Source organism: Oryzias melastigma, linkage group LG3 (assembly GCF_002922805.2).
Source record: "Oryzias melastigma strain HK-1 linkage group LG3, ASM292280v2, whole genome shotgun sequence".
Classification (NCBI taxonomy): Eukaryota; Metazoa; Chordata; class Actinopteri; order Beloniformes; family Adrianichthyidae; genus Oryzias; species Oryzias melastigma.
In genome coordinates, this window is record NC_050514.1 from 14,654,395 (window position 1) to 14,674,056 (window position 19,662).

General features: G+C 37.3%; 2 protein-coding genes across 4 annotated transcripts in view; both read left to right on the forward strand.

Annotated features, from left to right (window-relative positions):
* The first annotated feature begins 224 nt into the window (after nucleotides 1–224).
* LOC112160609 (cadherin-16) lies at nucleotides 225–9,939 on the forward strand. The gene is made up of 4 exons (XM_036209885.1): nucleotides 225–417; nucleotides 6,595–6,720; nucleotides 7,453–7,603; nucleotides 8,801–9,939. Exons 1-4 carry the CDS (start codon nucleotides 244–246, stop codon nucleotides 9,040–9,042), a joined length of 693 nt encoding a protein of 230 aa, XP_036065778.1. The 5' UTR covers nucleotides 225–243; the 3' UTR covers nucleotides 9,043–9,939.
* Nucleotides 9,940–10,773: 834 nt separating this feature from the next.
* LOC112160930 (cadherin-17) overlaps nucleotides 10,774–19,662 on the forward strand; it is a 13,319-nt gene continuing 4,430 nt past the window's right edge. For 2 of the 3 annotated variants that reach the window (XM_024295844.1, XM_024295846.1), the window contains exons 1-5: nucleotides 10,774–10,899; nucleotides 12,275–12,466; nucleotides 17,936–18,177; nucleotides 18,255–18,385; nucleotides 18,496–18,735. In XM_024295844.1, the coding sequence (XP_024151612.1) occupies nucleotides 18,361–18,385; nucleotides 18,496–18,735 (265 nt within the window). In that variant the 5' untranslated portion in view covers nucleotides 10,774–10,899; nucleotides 12,275–12,466; nucleotides 17,936–18,177; nucleotides 18,255–18,360. Of the gene's footprint in view, nucleotides 10,900–12,274; nucleotides 12,467–17,868; nucleotides 18,178–18,254; nucleotides 18,386–18,495; nucleotides 18,736–19,662 lie in introns of those variants that run through there. The other variant, XM_024295845.2, reaches the window with a different exon arrangement.

Genomic DNA, 19,662 nt, shown 5'->3' on the forward strand with positions numbered 1-19,662 from the left:
AATAGATATTTTTGCTGTAATGCATAAACTACACAAATGGCACATTATATTAATTAAATATAATGGTTATCGATTAAAGTCAAGTAGAGTTTGATTTGTTGCTTGAAAGTGATTAGGAAGAAGCAAACTTATAATTCCACCTCTACTGAGTTATATATATATATATACATATATACATCATGTGTTACTTCTCAGTCACAATGAATGTTATGTTTCCCAGGATCTTCCACTCTGGATCCAGAGATGTGTGGCCGCTACAAGCTCCAAGTGATGGTGAAGGACATGGCCGGGAAGGCAAATGCTTTCTTCACCACCGGCACCGTTACTGTAGAGGTGACAGGAAACACCTGGGCGTCACCTGACCCTGTGCGTCTTCAGGAGAATCTTCCGGGCCCGTACCCCATTCCCATATCCCAGGTGAGGCAGCAGATCCAGATCTCCTTCTACTGAGAAAATGCAGATTGTATTTTCAAATTTACTAGCAGATTCACTTTGTGATTCCTGTCATAAAGCACAGTAAGAATTGGGCAAAAATCCTTAAGAAATTCATATTTTAATAGATTGCATCACAATAAAAAATGAACGCCATCCGTTGTGTGGTATGAGTGAAGTGGCATCCTTTTACTTGTGTCTGTTTCATGCACCTCTTAGCACCTTCTATCTGACCAAGTACTAAATTATTAATGGTTTTTAAATGCTGTGAATCCTTTCAGGATTCCTCCTCACTGAATCCTTGTAACTCATCCACTTCCCTAGTAAATGTCTCCGTTTAACAAATCAAATTTCACGTTAGACTCTTATTAAACAACTTCCTCCTTGTAAATATTTCAGTTTTTAACTCTGATTATCTTTGATATATTGTAAAAGCATTTCCAGTGGTCCTTAATTTATGATTATGCAGTTTTTTAGGTAAAATGACAAAAATATTTGTTGTTTTCTAGAACCTAGTTTCTGCAAAGTCACTGTACTTCATTAGAAATTCACCTCTGAGTTGTGAGTAGGATTGTTGGCGCAGAGCAACCCCGCTCCCTTCCCCTTCACGTTTACATGCTCTCCCTCTAGCTTACAGCCCCTCACAAATATAAAAATAAATACTTAGAAATGCTTTTTAAATCTTATATATATCCTCTATCATGTTAAAAATGCCACAAAAACATGTTAAATTCACTAAAAACACAGTTTTCATCAGAGTGGGTCTTTAACTATGCTAGCTTAGTAATATCTTCAGGAGCTTTTAGTCAGCTCCTCTGTTTTATTTCAGAATCATGACTGTGTCATTTCCTCTTTATCATCAAGCAAGATCTTTCCCTTCTGACCTTGCAGCACAAAACATTAAATTATTATAAAACGTCAGAAGCTATGAAAAAGCATTAATCTGATTTTCTAATCTAATTGGATCACAATATTTCAAACAAAAGATCAAGTGATTACACTTGGGTTTTGCCTCAGAAAAAGTAAAACAGAACACTGCACTAAAGATGCAACAACAGTTTTAGAATTGAGAACATTTTTAGAACCAAAATTGTTTGTTTAAGATGTATTTGAATTTGGACTTGATGAAAGCTGTCATCAGAAGAAAAGATTACTTCAATCTACGTGTGAAGATTTCAGATTAACAGTGTTATTTTGTAAATCTCTGCTCCCATCTCACTTTTTTCTTGAGACAGCATTAGTCATACATCTATAAATAACATTGTTTTATAAGACATGAAAAAAAAATCCACTTGCAGGAGTAGTTATTATTGCTAAAGATATTTATCCTGAAATTGAATTGCGTGTGGTTGAACAAAAAAAAAAAATTTTTATTCATTCACAGCTAAAAGCAGTGCAAACCAAAAAGGAAAAAATAAAAGGGGCTGTGAGGATGATTCAGTCACTGAATCAAATGTATTGTACAAATTCTCATGGTCGCTGTGGCCACAAGGTACAACACACAGCCTCCCCCGCCTCTTGTTTTCTCCAACCTCCCCCACACTCGCCCTCCGCCTCTTATCTCGCAAACGTCCTCTACCACCCACTGAAAATGTGTGCTTTTGCTGTGAAACACACTGAATATCGCTTGAATTCTTTTCAAATCTACAAAATACAGTGTGTTATTTGGATGTCCAGATTCTGAATTACTTCCTTCCTTTTTTAGTAATTTTTTTGCTAACTGACCTCATTTGTGCTCATGTAGACTACCAGAAAATACCTCAAAAATGACAAATCCTTCTGTGTAATTTAACCTATAATGAACAGATTTGAAATTAAAATTTTAAAAAGTTCTTTAATTCAGATGCTCATCTACCAATATATATATATATATTTTTCTTTTACATTTTTGGTCATCGAGAATGAAAAAAAGCCATACTCGGTTGGCATCACATTAACTTGGGGGAAGCCTCAGTTCACCCACGCAGAGTGAAGTGATGCTGTTCTCAGCGGGTGACTAACTGCTGTTATTACACACATAGGACCGCCAGGCTCAAACACCCCCTCTGTGCGTCCCACCTCCCTCGCTGTTCATCAGAAATGGAGCAGTTGTGTCCACACATCCACTCAGTTGTGACAGATGCTGCCTTTTGCACGCCGACACTGAGCGGCAGAAGCTGAAATCAGCCTGGCGCTCGGCATACTTTTTTGCACTTGTGTCACCATGTTTCTCTCCAAACATGAAACTGTTATCAACCGAGTCCAGATAAATATCCCAATCAGTTTGCTTGACGAGGAGAAACAGCTCAAATCAAACCTCCAATCAAACTTAAATTCCAGAAGGTTTTTTTTTTTTTTTCATCAGCACTAAATCACGAGCCTCTGATATTCTGAAAGACTGATTATGTTCTATAACTAGAACTGCTTGAAATGAGTAATTTAAAGCAAGGGAGTGCAGGAGGCCGTCTCCAACAAGTGTTAATGAATGATTCAATGCTGCAATGAATTGTAGCTTTTCGCACTTCACATCTTCACAATGAAACATTACAGACGATTCTTGGGACAGGGTACTTAAGTTAGTCATTAGACACGATCTCTCATTGTTATAAGAAACCACACATTCTGTCTTTGTGATCGCACTCACCCAAAAGCTGTGACGTAAAGAGTTACATGTTCTCGGACGTTACGGTTTTTCATGTCTGCTATTCTCTCAGATTCATCATATCTTCAGTAAATTTGCTCCAATGAAAATTGTGTTTTTCTTGTGAACATTTTCTCATTGTGAGCATTCTCTCATGATGGGGGACACATACAAAGAAAATTAAGATTAAAATTGCTTTTCTGAGTATTCAAATTGTAGTGAAGCAGGAGCAGACAAAAAAGCTAAAATCAGTGAGACACAACCTCCATCTATTTGTGGACAAATAGATCCACGTACGTCTTTGTTTTCCACGTCAAAGCCGGCTCAAAACTGTGTGGCTGGATAGGCACAATATTGCTAGCCATTTTTGTTGTACAGATAATGTTAGATTGAAGGAGTGAGACTCTGTAAGGTAGCAGAGAGACTGTGACACAAATGTAGGTCTGGGGCAGGGGTCTGCAACCTGGGGCACCTGTGACTCTTTGGCTTTAAAAAAGTTCTAAAATTTGGGATAGATGTTTAATTATTTAGTTTAGTTTAGCACATTCTAATACATGCGGTTGTCATAATGAAAGAAAATGTCATATTTGACTTGGTTTTCTTTAATTTTTCATTCAAAATCTGCTGAACCAGTGGGATCTTTTTTGACACGTAGTGCAATTTATTTTGAAAGGAACTTGTATTTGCTGCTGTCAAAAGTAAAGACGTGAAAGTTGTTCTTTATAGAAAAAACATCACACTTTTTAAAATTCAATTATTGCAAATATTTTAAAGCTATAAAGGAAAAATTAAATGGCCGCATAAAAAATAAATAAAGTGTATTTTCTAAAAGGTTAAGTGTGATTGGGGGGCTCTCGCTGGGTTCTGGTCTGTATTAAACTGGACCAAATGGCTCTTTTGGCATTAAAGGTTGCAGACACCTTATGGCTTGATGGTACTGTAACAAAAGACATGCAAAATACAAAAAAAAAACATGAGGTGAGAAAGGAACCAAGGCTGGGCCATAGGAATGAAATATACAAAACAAGACAACAAAAGTCTCAGTGGATTATCTACAAAAAAACCATAAAATAGGTGATTCCTCGTGAGCTTTTATGTAATCCTCTGGGGCCTGGTTAGACATCTCGTCAGACCAGGTGTCTTCATTCACTCAGTTCAAGGAACACATGCAGAGGAAGAGGGAGAAAGAACACAGTGACAAATCTCCGCATCTAACAATTACCTTTCAGCATATCCTGTCAGGGGACGCCGCAGAACTACAAGAACTATGTTCTTAAAAACTACACCGTTCTTTGTTTTTTGCCTAAAAACAGCAAAAAATCAAAAGATGATCAGAGTGGGACTTTAATAAATTTATATTTCTACTCTGTGATACAAGCAAAGCAAGCTGAGATCATTTTTTCCCCATTTTATTAATCAGGAAGGAAATCGGGTGTAAAATCTCCCCTAAATATCAGTGTAATCCACTGCTGTTGTCATGAACAGCAGTCAAAAGAAACAAACAACAAAAATGGGTTGACTCCAGAGCACGATTAGCGAGACTGAACAGAACTTGTTGTAAGAGCTCAGAGTTCACAATGGAAACTTTGTGATGAGTTTGTCTTGACTGTCTGCAAACCCCTTATGATGACAAAATGCAGATAAAATCTAAAAGGGGGGTGAGGGAATACAGGCAAAAGGAAGCGATGATGGGAAGAGGGAAAAAGCTGGAGATAGAAAATAGGAAAAGCAAACTTCAACACATTATAGGAGACAGGAAGACATTTCTGAGCATCTGCGGTCAGACGAGCCTCCAGTTCAGATTGTCCTCGTACACAGTGATCAAATATGTGAAGGAAGTCCAGGACATCTTCCCCAAGAGATAGAAAACAACAACTTCCATATGTATGAAACAACTATGGATGCAGGAACATTTGGTAATAGATAAATGTTGTTCATCTTTTAGTACATCCCTTCAGGGGTCGCCACAGCCAATCAGCTTTCACTGATTCAAAGTGTTTTTACACCTTGAATGCCCTTCCTGGCACAACCTTGGATTTTACCCAGGCTGGGAGCAAGGAGACACAGACTTGGGCCCCCTTGTGGCTACATATTATTTTAAAAGTTTAAGAAATTAATGAAACCAACCTTTTCTCTTCTAATTGAAGATTAATTAGCCAGAGGAGTAACAAATATTCTGCAGAAATGTTATCATTACTAACTTCATATGGCAAAACATTAATGATGTTCACAAAATATATCAAGTTTAATATAAATAAAAGTTGATAATACTCTACTTGTTTCCCCTGGAGGTAACTTTAAAAACTAAAACACATTTTCTGTAAAGGGCAGGTGTAGCAGCACATCATTAAATCACATTAGTACTGTTAAAGTTTTTGTATTTTAAGGAGAGAGGAAAAATAAAAAGTTAATATGTAACAAAGATACATTTAACACAGCTCACAATTCATTTAATCACATGAAGCAAAACATACAAATACATTAATGACTGACAGAACTTAAGCTGCATCCAGAAAAGGTTTTTGCGACAGAATATTTACAGAAGATGCTCTATGAAGCTATACAAGGTTTTCACACAAAGCTTTGCCAAGAATATGACATTAATATTTTATTTCTAACCCAACATATCGAAATGATTTTGTTTTTGTCACTTAAAATCAAACTATGTATTAAAACTTTTGTCGCTGATCACTGAAGTTTAACCTTAAAAAAGAAACAAAAGATGAACTATTTGCTAAAATGTGGAGAAATGTTTAATGTCTTTACTTTAGAAGTCAGTTTAATTGTTTTATTCTGTCATCAAATGTTGTTAATTCTGTAACTCAACTATTGATTTTTAATGTTTTTGACAAGTTTAAGTGCAAAAAAAAAGATTTTTATGGATGTTTCTAGGTTGTCCTTTTGAGTCATCAATACAAGCTTCTTTGAGCATTGCAAAAATGAAAATATATTTTTTAAATGAAATAGAAACAGTAATAAATATAAGTCAGAAGTCTTCTGCCCCCCTCCTACCCCTCCAAATAAAATATTTCATCCCCACCCTTGGATGTTTCAGATTTAATTGAAAAAAAGGTCAATGAACAACAAGCTCTAATGTCAGGAAAGTGCAGTAAACTTGCTGTTCCTTTGCATTGGAAGTGCTATACAGTGAGGGCTGGAACACTGTCAACACATGCCTGAGGCGAGCTTCAGCTGTGTTACCACTGAACTCCTGTCCTTGTTGGGTGCCGCTTGATGGCTTTTAGGGTCTTTTCAGACAATATGCAGCCTTCTGGCAAAGGGTTGTAAAGCAGAGTGGAAAATCCCCTTCAGCCTGCATTGTTAGTTTTGGCTGCCGGTTCTGTTCTCCATCATTGTCACTGACTTTAACTAGCTCCTTATCACGTAAACAGATGGTAGCTTAGCTCCAATGTACTTCAATGCAGAGGTTTAGTCTGTGATGCTAATTAATTACTACTAATTTGCTTTCAGACATAAACAAAAAAAAAAAAAAACATTGATTGTTATAGTTTTCTCGTCACAATGTCTTATTGCTGAATCAGGTGAAGTGGAGCGGAAGCCAGGCCGAGTACAGTCTGGAGGGGGAGTTTCCAGAGATGCTCTTCACCATCAGCAGAGAAGGAGTCATTTATCTCAACGCTCCTCTGGACAGAGAGACCCAAGACCAGGTGTGTGCTGTAACTCCAATCCAAACATTCCCATCAGCTCACAATAAATCCCAAACTAGAAGAGTTGGCTCTATAGAGATGTGCAGGACGAAAAAAATGGCTCCACATTAAACACATTTGTCAAGCTTTATTTGTTTTACATGTAATTATATATTTAAATGACAGATAAGTGGATTTTTTAATCACTTTTTGAAGGCAACAAAAATAAATCTCATCAATGTGAAGAACTAAGCTGTATGTGTGTACAGTAATAAAGCATTACTGTAACACGACAGCGATGCACTGAAAGGGTTGGTGTCACTCAGGGCTCACTCAGCAAAGATGCACTAAATAATTGAAAAAAAGGAGAAATAAAATTGAAAAAGAGGTTGTGTTAAAAAAATCAATTTATTCAAAGAAAAATCAGAATAAAACTTAAAAAAATACCCCAAGAAATGCTTGAACACACTATAAAACAAAAAAGTCATATGTTTTAGTAAAGTTTCATCTCTTTTTGTCATGTGTCAACACTGTATTTAACAATGTAAGCTGTGGCTTTTCATCTGCCAAACAGAAATGATTTAATCCTCATTCAGTCATGAATAATCGGGCTCTTTTACTAACTTTTTTCGGCTGCAGATACAAGTGAATAATTTTATAGAGCAGATGTGAGAACACTGAAATGTATGTCAGTCACTTTATATTTACACATACAACCAAAACATTATTATAAATTCTTCTTTTATCCCTCAGTTTCTCATCAGTATTGTGGTTGAGCGTCCTGATGGCAGAGAGATCGCCAAACCTGTGGAGTTGAGGGTAATGGTGGGTGACGCCAACGATAACAGACCCACCTTCCCGCAGGCGCAGTATCACGCCGTGGTCAAGGAACTGGCTGCTCGAGGTAACCCGCACCCCACAATACAGTATACAGCTCGGAAAGTCAAACTGGCTTTAGTGTTTATTTTATTTATTTATTTATCTATTTTAATGGTGGTCTAAATGATGCGTTTAAGGTTTTATCAAATAAAAAAAATAACTCAAGAAAACATTAGTCGTTCAATAAAAAAGAAAAAAAAAAGATAATTTTAAACCCTTTCAACTTTTAGAATGTTTCATCAATATGTTCTGTGTAATATGTATATTTAAAGCTATATTTGCTAAATTTAAAGATTTTTTTTTAATGGCAACACACAACAACATTTAGATTTAAAAATATCAAATGCTGAGAAACTGCATTTTTCTGAACTTTTATTGTTAGAAAGCATGGTGTTGTATTTTTAAAAATGTTGTTATTTTGAGCGTCTGTATTGTTTTATTTTAATCAAAAGCTTAAATTGTCTGGAAATTATTTTATCCATATTTCAATTTTTATAAATAGATATTATACATTATACTATTGTAATTTTGAACTTATTCATTTTTTGCATTACATTTTTTTCTAATGTGTACATATTAGCTCAGTTAGCAATTAACATTAAACAAGACAAAGGACCTAATCAATCTTTTGTTAGATGAACTCCAAAATGAGACTATAATTTAAAAAAAAATCTGAATGGCTGAAAGTGCAGCTACAATCACTGAGGGTGCCAGATGCCTTTTGTGAAAGCATTTTGGGATTTTTGCCAGGATGCGGGGAAAGCACCTCCATCCTCCCTTTGCTCATAAAAGGCACACGGTCTGTTGTGCATACAAGGTCTCTGCATAAAAGCCTTTGTGTTGATGCTTTTAGAACAGATTGGTTTCTGGGAAATGAACTATGGGGTACAATCTGTTAATCTAAATGGAATCATTGAGTGTGGATTAAATGCAAAGACCATTGTTATCCTCCTTTGGCTGCTCTCTTAGCATGCAGAGTGTAAATTGTGATGCAAAAAAACTTTTAAGGTCAAAGGATTTTGTGAAAAGGCCAAAAAAAGGTCAACTGTGACTTCTTTCATGAGCAATTCTGAATTTGTGGGGGAAAAAAGCTTTTCAATTTAGAAAGGAACAAAGCAATCGCTCCATATTAGAGATATTTTTCATCTTTTGTCCTTTTACTACTTTTCTCCACAACTATTTGCAATTATGAGACTTTTACTTTCTTTTTTTTGTTCTTCAGGAACAGAAATCCTGACAGTGCAAGCAGCTGATAATGACGATCCCAAAACAGATAATGTGAGGATCTTCTACCGTTTAGTCGGGCAAATTCCAGAGAGTCCACGCGCACTTTTCCGAGTGGATCGGGACTCAGGAGTCATCTCTGTGCAGGCAGACAGCATGGAGGGCACAGCACCACAGTACACCCTTACTATCACTGCTGAGGATGCTAAAGGTGAATATGGGGTCTTTTCTAAGGCTTAGCTTATAGGAATAGTGTCTATTCATCAAAACAAAGGAAACTTAAAAAGGAGTTTTTGATAACTTCAGTTGTAGTTTTTCATAATTTTGAAAAATTTAATATCAGAAAAAATCAAATATAAAACTACGGGTGAAGAATTAGGTTTTTGTTGTTTTTTTTTCCCTTTTCTTTTACTAGTTCAAACAGTTTATCTTGTTGAGAGACTTAGCTGTGCAGGGAATGGCTCTTAATTATCAAAATTCTCATTTTTATTCAAAATAAAAACGTCTTTAATAAAGTTATATCAAGGTCATCGTTATAGATTTTTTTTTAGAAGATGGGCTTGTTTATTCACTGTGACAACCTCTAAAATAAACAGCTGAAAGGCAAAAGAGAAGATTTTTGCTTCTTACATAAAACCCAAACAGAGTCGTATTACTGTTATTTGCTTTTCCTTTAGTTTGTTTTGTCATTTCTTACAAATATGTAAATGATGCTGTAAGGTGCAAAACAGACCAGCGATGAAGACACTGGTAAGGACACAGATTAGGACATTAAAAATCACTGCGACACAGAAATTTAATTAGCTGTGAGCATTTGTGCGTCAGTGGCTTTATTGATGTGTTTGGGGTCGAACGAGTGTATAAATGCCAGCCTCTAGGGTGAGAGATGATGTGATCTGCATGACTCATGGACTTTTGGTGTGATGGAAGCAAGACAAGGTACTTGCTGTTCCTTCACCATATTTTATTTGCGAGCAGGGCTGACCCTGACTCACTAACAGAAGCTGTGATGATGCCCCCTGGCAGGTCTTAACAGTTCGTGCACTGTGGTTGTGACAGTGCAGGATGAGAACAACAACCCACCAGCCTTTGCCCAGCATGAGGTAAGACAGCACACGCTCAAACCTACACACACGTGCAGGGATGAAGACACAGCCATGATGGACTGTCAGGGATGATTTAAACAAAATAAAAAAGCTGAGTAAACATCATGTTAGCTGGATTTGCAGAAAAAAATCTGGAAAAGGGGAAAGTTAGTAAGGGCAGCTGTTCAGCCTTTCCTTTTTTTAAACATCGTTAGAAAATAATAAAATATATAAGATAATTCAAATCTTTTTGTAATCCTGAGTTTGAGTTCTTAACTTTTGTTTTATCTCCATTTGCAAATTAAAGTGTGAAAGAACTACTTTTCACAGTAAGCGCATAAGTAAAATTCACATCTTGCTGTAATCCCAAATTACAGATATGACAGATATTTTTGACAGATATGCTGATAAACCTCTGATGTTACATTCACACTGGGTATGTGACGGGCAATGCTTCACGTTTCTGAGCAAGCATTTAGCCCATGGAGTTCATACTGGACTGCTGCTACCATTGACTGTATACAAGAACTGGACTGAGTGACCCCTCCCCTCCTCACATTCCAAACAGGAAGTACCTATAGATGCCAAAAACCCAAAGACTTCCATTTAAAAAAATAAAATTTGATAAGTTTTGTCAGAATAACTATTCTAGCTCTGATAAGTTTCATTTTGTTCCTGCTAATCCTTTTTTATGATATTATTCTTTATCACAAGTTACTGAGGATATAAACTGACCAATCAGATGCCTCCCTACAGCATGTGGCGCCCGCTGGCCCCCACCTCAAGACATTTGACCGACAGATTCTCCTGAGTCCGCTTTCAATGGAAGGGGAGTGGACTGCCAACAAGCTCCCTCCTTCCTGATTGACAACAGTAGTTGCCATAGAAACGTTGATGCTTACGGTCTCGGATCAATCACTGTTTACTAGCATCGTCTGACTCCAAATGGCGGCGTCCATATCAGGGAAAAAGTGCAGACTGAAATGACTAAATTCCACTGGAGTCGGCAGAAGTAAGTCATTTTTATTGGGTGACGTCACACTTGCACAGTCCAGTTTGCTTATACAGTCAATGGTCACTATCCGATACTTGGTGAGAGGTTTGGTGCGACAGTTGGCACTTCTGTGAGTTAAAAGATTCACCATCTGTTTGTTACTACCTAATCTGAGCCCCTGATTGGTCAAAGTTTGACCTGGTTTAATTCCAATGCACGTTCAATGGCTACAGGTTTTCTATGTGGTTGTAAAAAGTTGTGTGAACGTGGAAGGCATTTCATTGGAAGTGGCCGCTTGAACACACGTTGCTGAAGGCAGTGTTAACATAGATTAAGTAAAAAATAGGCAGCTACAGACAGACTTCAGAGAGGACAGTAAAGCCCTGACGTGTGGGAGTTACATGGGACAGCTGTGAAAACGAGGATGCAGGTTTCAGATTTTATGTCTTAAGTCACATGGTCGCATGGCACAAATGCAAGAACATTTTTTATATATACTGGCCATAAAAGCTCAAGCTAAAAAGATGAATCTCAAAGCCTAAAATGAAAGAATCCCCAGCAGATGTATGTCTTAAAAAGTAAGTGTAAAGGAACTTCCGCCTCTTTCAATTTTGCCATCTCAAAGCTCAGAAGAGGAGGCTCCCGAACCAGCGCTTGATCCAAAAACTTGATAAAAGCGGCTACAAATCTAAAAATAATCATAAAACTGTGATTTCTTTGAAGCTACATCAAGCAATATATTTGATCCCTCCTCCTCCATCGCCTGCTTGTCTGGATACTCCATTTGAAGCTGTTAAAACAAATAAACACTCGGTCAGATAATGGTTGCCACAGCCGCACACATACAAACACAGAGGTGGAAAATGCTCTTGAGCGGGTCACGCCTGAGGAGAGCAGCTTTTTCCATGGCAATGTGAAGGCAGCGCTGTTGGGGCTGCTGTGGGAGGTGAGTGGTGACAGGACGGGGCTGAGCAACACTGCAGATGGGGCAACCAGATCACAGACATGGCTGCTCCACCGGAGGACATGTGTGAGTGGCAGATTAAACGGCTGTCTAAACACACACGGGCTGGTGAATAAAGGTCAAATCGCACCAGGAGGGTAAGTGGGGGGAAACGTATTCTCACATTTTATCACCAGAAAAAATTGGACAGCCACTCATGCGTGACTCTCAGTGACAACTTTAAAATTGCCACAATATAAGACTAGAACACTCACGTGACTCGGAGCTGAAATTACTTAATGTTTTCTTAGTGTCAAACCAAAATCACTCATAAAAATTGGCTGTTAATCTTATATTAATTCTGCAAATGTATTCACATTTTGTTGGTCAGCTGCTCCAAAACAGTTGCTAAATGAGCAATTTTCTGCCTTGTGATAATCTGTTTCTTAGTATGGACCCTTTCACGTTCCTGAAGATGCTCCACTAGCTACCACGGTAACGTCTGTATTGGCCAGGGATGCAGATGTTCGCGGTGGAGACAGCTGGCAGGTGGACTACCGTCTGGAGTCTGGAAACGAGGAGGAAGTCTTCACCTTGGTGACGGACAAGCAGACCAATGAAGTGTCGCTGGTGCTTTCCAAGGTAACTACCATTAATGTCAATGATTACAACCATTCTTTTCTGGTCAAACTCTTCTCTTTTTCCTCTTAAATATGATAAAAACACGTTGAAGGAGAGCGAAGGATAATGTCACAGAAACCTTTGTTGCCTTTCACTCGTCCTTGGTGTGTGGGATCATTCAGGGGTTGATCTTAAAATAGCAGTCCAATAAAAGTGTGTCAGCTCAGCGTGCGGCTTTTCATGTTACGTTGTGTGTTTGTGCTCTGTTGAGAGATGGAAGGTAAAGAGCATTTGCAGTATGTCAATATGTTTGTCTCACATAATAATAATAAAAAAAGACCCCTAATGACAATGAACTGCTTTAGCAAAATAATCTCCATCCCCAGGGCGCATTACCCTTGGCCTGCATGCTATAATCCAACAGGGAACCTCACAGGAATGAGTGTGTGTCTGTGTGTGATCAGACTCTAACAGTCTGCTTTGTGGAAGTGGGCCAGGCAGGAGGTGGTCTATTATTTTTAACCTGAATGAACGTGATTGTCATGTGAGGTGTACATGCAAGTTTGAGATAAATCCAGACACTCGTGTGCCGTTGTTTTTTTTTTTTCTTTTGTTTCTTTTTTTTTATATTTATAATTCTTTTCATGTAGAGTTTTTAAATTAAAGCCTCATCAAGTGACCTTGCAAGATATCCGCAGTAAAAATGTGGGCTGCAGGAGACAAAAAAAAGAGAACAAAATCTTCCGGAAGGATTCAAATGCACTTGCGCAAATCCTTTAATTTGCCGAGTTAAAGCGTGACATCAGCACCACAAAGCAATCACATTTAATTATTACTGGGGAGTGTTCACTGCTCATAGAGAAACTCGGTAATTAGGGTGAATGTCACTCGGACTAGAAATTGTCAAGAGGTAAATACGGAATGAACGAGGATATCTGATGTTTTACAGGAACAAAAGAGCAACACTGAAGATTATTTGGGTTTAAATGGACTATATAATTCATACAAGATGAAAAAAAGTACTGTTGAAATACTTGACTTACCCATCAGCCACCTGTGTTTTATGCTAAATAGTGCATTTGACCACTGCTACTCCATGTGGACTTGGGATAAATCCACCAGAGTTTACTATCTTCAAAAACAATTGCTTTAAAATGTTGTAAACATTCACTCCCCGGAAGGTTTTCCACAACATTTTCAGGGGGATTCTGTGGGAAAAATCTCCCATTTCAATCTGTACAGTGTTTATGAGGTTAGGCACTGATGATGAATGAGAAGGATTGGCTCCCGACCTCTGACCTATGTAATCCCAAAGGTGGTTTTTAAGGGTTTGAGATCAGCCCACTTAAGTTCTTCCATACAGTTGTGTCTTTGTGGAGCTTGTTTGGAATTCTAAGTCACAGTCAGACTAGAACAGACTTTCCCCAAAATGTCTCCCTGGGGTCGGATGTGCAGCTTTGTCCAAAATGTACATCAAGCTATAAAGAATCAGTTAGATGAATGTAATCTTTTTGGTGTTTTTTACATGTTTTTGTGGCTTTCTTCTGTTAATGGAGGATATATATTAAGAAAATTTTGATTAAAATTGTATTTCTGACCTTTTAAAAAAAATGCTGTGAATCGGGAGCTACTTTGGCTAAAAACAGCAAAATTAATATTAAAAGACCACTGGGAACGCATTCAAAACAGATAAAAAGAAGATCAAAGGGGGACTTTTAGATTTCCGCTTAACTGAAAGACAACGGTCTGTCTAAAATCCTAAAAAACAGACCCACGTCATAAGTCCTCCTCCAGACCTTGCAATACAAGAGATTGAAGTAAAACTGGGAGCTCCCTTTGCAGATAAAGCCACAGCTGAGGGAACATGTTTATTCTGCTCTACGGTGTAGAAGCTGCATGCTTTAATCCACATTAAAATTGTTGATATGACGCCAGCAGCTGTTGCTAAACTATGCAAATCCATCCCATAAATCACAAAGTCTACAACAATGCTGTGTGGACATTTTGATTTCCTTTATTTTGCAAACAGCAAGTATTGATGGCTTAAGATGTTGTGCACCTCAGCAGAAATTGTCATCCTCCTGTAACTCTGTAAAACATTCTGTTCTGTGGACACCTCTCAAAGATATTATTACATTTGACAAGAATACCCTTCATGATGCTTTATAAACTTTACAATCTAGCAATCTAGCAATTCATTTTAAATCAATGTCAAGTTTTCTTTCTATTTGCAAAAATCTGCACAGCCTAACGTGTGCCCATGTTGTGTTGATCTAGCTCCTCACCAGTTTCAGTTTGGTGCGTGCATGTTTAGAGACTGTTGAAGCACAAAGCTAAAAGCCAAAGCCAGCCACAGCCTCACCTATTAGAACAAAACAGAGCTGTTGGAGAAAAAAAACAGCTGCTGGATGTTGTCACAGAGCAGCCTCTTAAAATGAATAATGAGAGCTACGTGCATCATGCGCAGTATAACATTACCTTGACTTTCTGCTCTGTCCTTTAACTGCATCACAGTGAACCTAAAGACTGCTGTGTGGAGCAGAAATAATGTAAAGAAAACTCATTCTATCTCACATATCTTACAATGATCATAAATCCATATATTTTTTTAGAAAACCATCACACATAGCTGATAGTTGTCACTTTTACTGACACACACATATAAATCCTTTGAGCCTTTTTTCATTGTGGATATTTTCTGAGCCATCTGTGGAGTGCTTTCCCATTTTTCTAACCTGATGGGCCTGACACAGCTGGCGCATTTGCAATGTCGGCAGCTGCAGCCTGAAATCTGTAGCTACAAGCATCTTGACAAGCATCTCTCAAAAGCAGTGATGCAGAAGCGCAGATGGTGTAAAACCTGTGTCTCAAAATCTCTGCAATGTTGTACTTTCTCCACATGGATTAGGCTCAGACAGTCAAACAGACCATACGAATGTGAGGAGATAAGAGAAGATTTGTCATAACATGTCTGGTTAGTATCAAACAGCCGAAAAATAACCAAAAGTTAATTTATTTTTGTGGAAGAAAGAAGCTAAAATGCTTAATAAAACAGTTATTTAGCAACAAATTAATAGCATAGTTAATAGTTAGATGTACTATAAATTTGTTCTAACTGTATAAAAAAGGAGTTAAAGAGAGAAAATGTAAAGTCAGAAATACAAATTATTAAAAACATCTTGCATTGGTCTATAATATTTCATGAACAGCTGGGATTTTGTGAGGGAGGCCAAACGGGTCACCAGTCTGTTTCAGGTCACAACCCACATGACATTTTTAAAGAGTGCATTACTTTAACAATACTTTTGGTAGGTTTTTGTACAAAGCTTTGAAAGTTCTGTAAATGTTTGCATTCTTGTTTGTTTTTTACATCTAGACACTGATTCACTTGCGTGTTCTCAGATTTTTAAAGCTGCTGTTTTTAGTAATATTTCCACTTGTTTTTCTTTTTCTTTTCACTCGGCTTCAACCGAGCACTTACAGCTGTCAAGCACCCACATTCACTGTAGGCACAGGGACCCCATCTAAATACAAAACCTTGAGCAGAACAGTTTGTACTTTGAAGAGTTTACTGGGTTTATCGAAAAAAAAAAGCACAGAAATAAAGAATTTAAACATTGTGCTGTCATAGACAATGTAATGATAGAATACTCTTAAACGTCTCACAAAACCTTACATTTAAATGAGTATTCTTTTGCAAAAACAAACAAAAGTTACACAAAACAAACATAATGATTTCTTAATATTGGAAGTGTTTTTTAATGCATGTCTTAATGGCAAAGAGAAATGTTAAAGATTAAGATAGAATAATACAATAAAAGAGATATCGGGGAAAAAAAACTATTTTTTTATTATATGACAGTATGTATACACCTATTTTATGTACATAATTAATTTACTCAAAGTCTAGCTGTAAAAGCAAGAAAGGTTTGCTTTTTGATGTAATAAAAACTCTATATCTATTTTGTAATACCTTTACTCTTTAAATGTGTTATTAAATATGGATGGAACTCTGTTGCTATCAAGTCTTTTTTGTGGTGCCATTTTTATTAGCAGCAATACTCGTCTATTCTCAAGGTTTACATTTATTTGTCATTGCAGAATTCTGTTTGAGCAGCACAGATGTCATTATTGTCGTATTATTCTTATGATTACATTTATAAAAATAAAGTATATTAAAAGGTAAAAAATAAACCACAAATGAGAGATGTTTTTAATAATCTCCTTTTCTATAATCAAATAAATCCAAACATTTTCTTTTACTTCTGAAAGAACAACCAAGATTTACACCTTTCAGTTCAAACTTCATTGGATCCTTCAGTCATGTGGGTAAGCTTAGCAGCTGCAAACAAACAGCATCATGGAAAATGTTTCATGAGAGACATGGTGGATATTTAACTTTTTTCTTTTGACTGCAGGGTCTGGTTCATATTAGAAATGCAGCATTACACTGTCAGTAGTTCCAGATTTCTAGGAAGCGAGATAGGAGGGGTGGACACATGGGACTGAGCTGCATCCTTCTCATGCTGGCAAATGTTACATGCTGTTCTTGGACTGTTAAAGAGCTCACTGTTGAAGTCACACAGGGCAGAAGGTTTAGCTCTCTTTTTTGTGGTTTTTGCTATGAAATGATTATCAAATGAACAATTTTTATTTAGAGAACCACAATTTAAAAAAGTTTTACTTTGAATTTAAATTTACCCCCACAATTGTTATAAATCAAAAATATAGTTTTTTTTCCTTTTACTTCACATAGATATGCATACTTTTCGAAATGTTCTTTTTTAGGAGGTTTTTCAGGTCGGTCGATGGAAAGAACCTGAAAGAAGGCAAACATTAATTAAAATAACGATTAAATTATTGAAATTGTATGTTTTGGTGTTTTAACATGTTCTTGTGGGTGTTGTTCTCATGATGGAGGATATATATTAAGAAAATTAAGCTCACAGTTACATCCTTGAGTATTTCTTTTTTTCTATTGTGAATCAGGAGCAGATAAAATAATGCCATTCAAAAAAAGAGTTTATTTGTGACATAGAAAATAGTCTGGGTGGGCCAGAGGTATCTCCGCACTAAAGGTCTCACCAACAACTGAGGCAAATTTCTGCTGCTCTGCAGAAGCTATGTCCTAGAAAATAACACAGGGCTTTTGATTTTGGCTAAAAAATTGCATAATAGTATCTAAAAAACCACTGGTAACACTTTAAAAGTACTGCAGATCAAAAGATGGTCTAAGTGGGTCTGTAAAGACAAATTGGAGTTGAAATGTATTCATAAACTACAAGTACTTCCAGATGACTCAATACTTAGACCAAAAACACCCTAGAAAATGTACAGGAGAATATTTAATTTGAACAAGTTGAACAATTAGGAAAATAAACAAGCATTTTTTCAAATTCGATATGTTATTTTCACCCAAAAATCTGAATGGTCTCTTGATTTCAACTAGTCAACTCTTGGGACTGATTCACCTTGTGAATCTCTTCACAGGTTCTAGACTTTGAGCGTGAGAGTGAGTACATTTTGGTGCTCAGCGCCCAGAATCCCGTTCCTCTGGTCCGGGGCAGATATGGACCAGCGTCCACAGCGACAGTCTCAATATATGTTGATGACGTAAACGAGGGCCCGATCCTGTCTCAAAGTCACTATGAGGTGACTGTCAGAGAGGGGGAGGAACCAGGACGCGTCATTGCCACCATCAGAGGTTACGATCCAGATTCTCACCCAATAAGGTAACATGTTTTAGACAAGAAAAAAAAGGTGGAACCATCCGTGTTTCAATTTTACTCAGCTACGTGTGTTCCTGCAGATATTCTCTTCAAGGGGACACCAAGAAATATTTCTCGATAGGGAAATATTCAGGTGAGCTAAAGACTGTACAAGCCTTGGACAGAGAGGAAAACAGCACCTACACAATGGAAGTAATTGCTGTGGATGGACGTGAGATATTTTATATTTAATAGGCATATTATAATCAAACATATAATCATAATTGACCACTGACTTAAAGCCAAACTATTCTCCTTGTACAACCTTTGTGCCTATTTCAGGAAACTCTTCTTTGTCGGCCTCTACTCTGGTAACTGTCCAAATCCTGGATGTGAATGACAACAGTCCCGTGCTGGTTGGAGACTATTCCTGGAAGTACCTGTGCACGCCTCGGTGGGAGGACCAAGCTTTGGTGCTGGCTTCACGTGACAGTGATGGACCTCAGCATGGAGGCCGGCTTAATTTCTCTCTGCGTAGTGATGCCACAGTTCGACGTAACTGGAAGCTTACGCCCATTAATGGTAAGGACAGTGTAAACCGGATAGAATCAGCCTTAACAGTCCTGTGGGGCAATACAAGAGAAAGGAATGGTTTTGTGACTCGATTTTTGGTTTTCAATGTTTTTAGTGAAGTTGACAATGTCTTTAAATGTTTTTTAATGGCAGTAGTTCATGATCTATGGATGTTTTTCTACTAAGGTATTTGGGGATCTCGTGGACTTTCTCATAGTTGTGAAAGCAGTTACTTTCATTTTTGCAGCAGAGCAACTGTGGCTGTTTTGGTTGGTTGTTTAAAAGCTTTTAAACACCTTTTCACCAAGCCAGAATAGTAACTAGTTCAGATCATGAACCTAAAGATTTTGGTTTGTATAAAGTAAAAAAAAAAAAAAAAAAAAAAGTGAAATAATATTATCTACAGAAATCTAACAATTCACAACCACAGGATTTTTGAGCTAACAAAGTTCATGACAAAGGTATAACACAGTCATTTTCAATTGTGAGGCAAGAGTTGTGCTGCATTTTCCACTCTGAAAACACTTAAACATATATTTATTTTAAAGTACAGATAATCTAAATCTCCCTATATATCCTGTCAAAGTGAAACTGGGAGGTTCTTTGTCAAAATGTCTGTCTGTTTTTTTATGAGTTCCAAACAAGGTTTGGTGTTACTGTCAATACGCTAATCTGGCTAACATGTAGCAGCGTCAGACTGTGGGTTTTTTCCCAGTCACTAACAAGTTAGCGTAGTTACAGTTTGTTTTAGCAACATCAGTTTGTTATTTTTCATGTTACTAACATGGTTGGGAGTTAGAGGCATTGTGAATACGCTAATGTGGCTAACGCTTCTAATTTGGCTACCGTGTAGCATGTTGCAAGCTAGTTTTAGAATTACTGTGAACCAGTGGCGGGCCGTCAGGGCCTGCAAGGCCTTCTCTGCTGGCCTAAAAA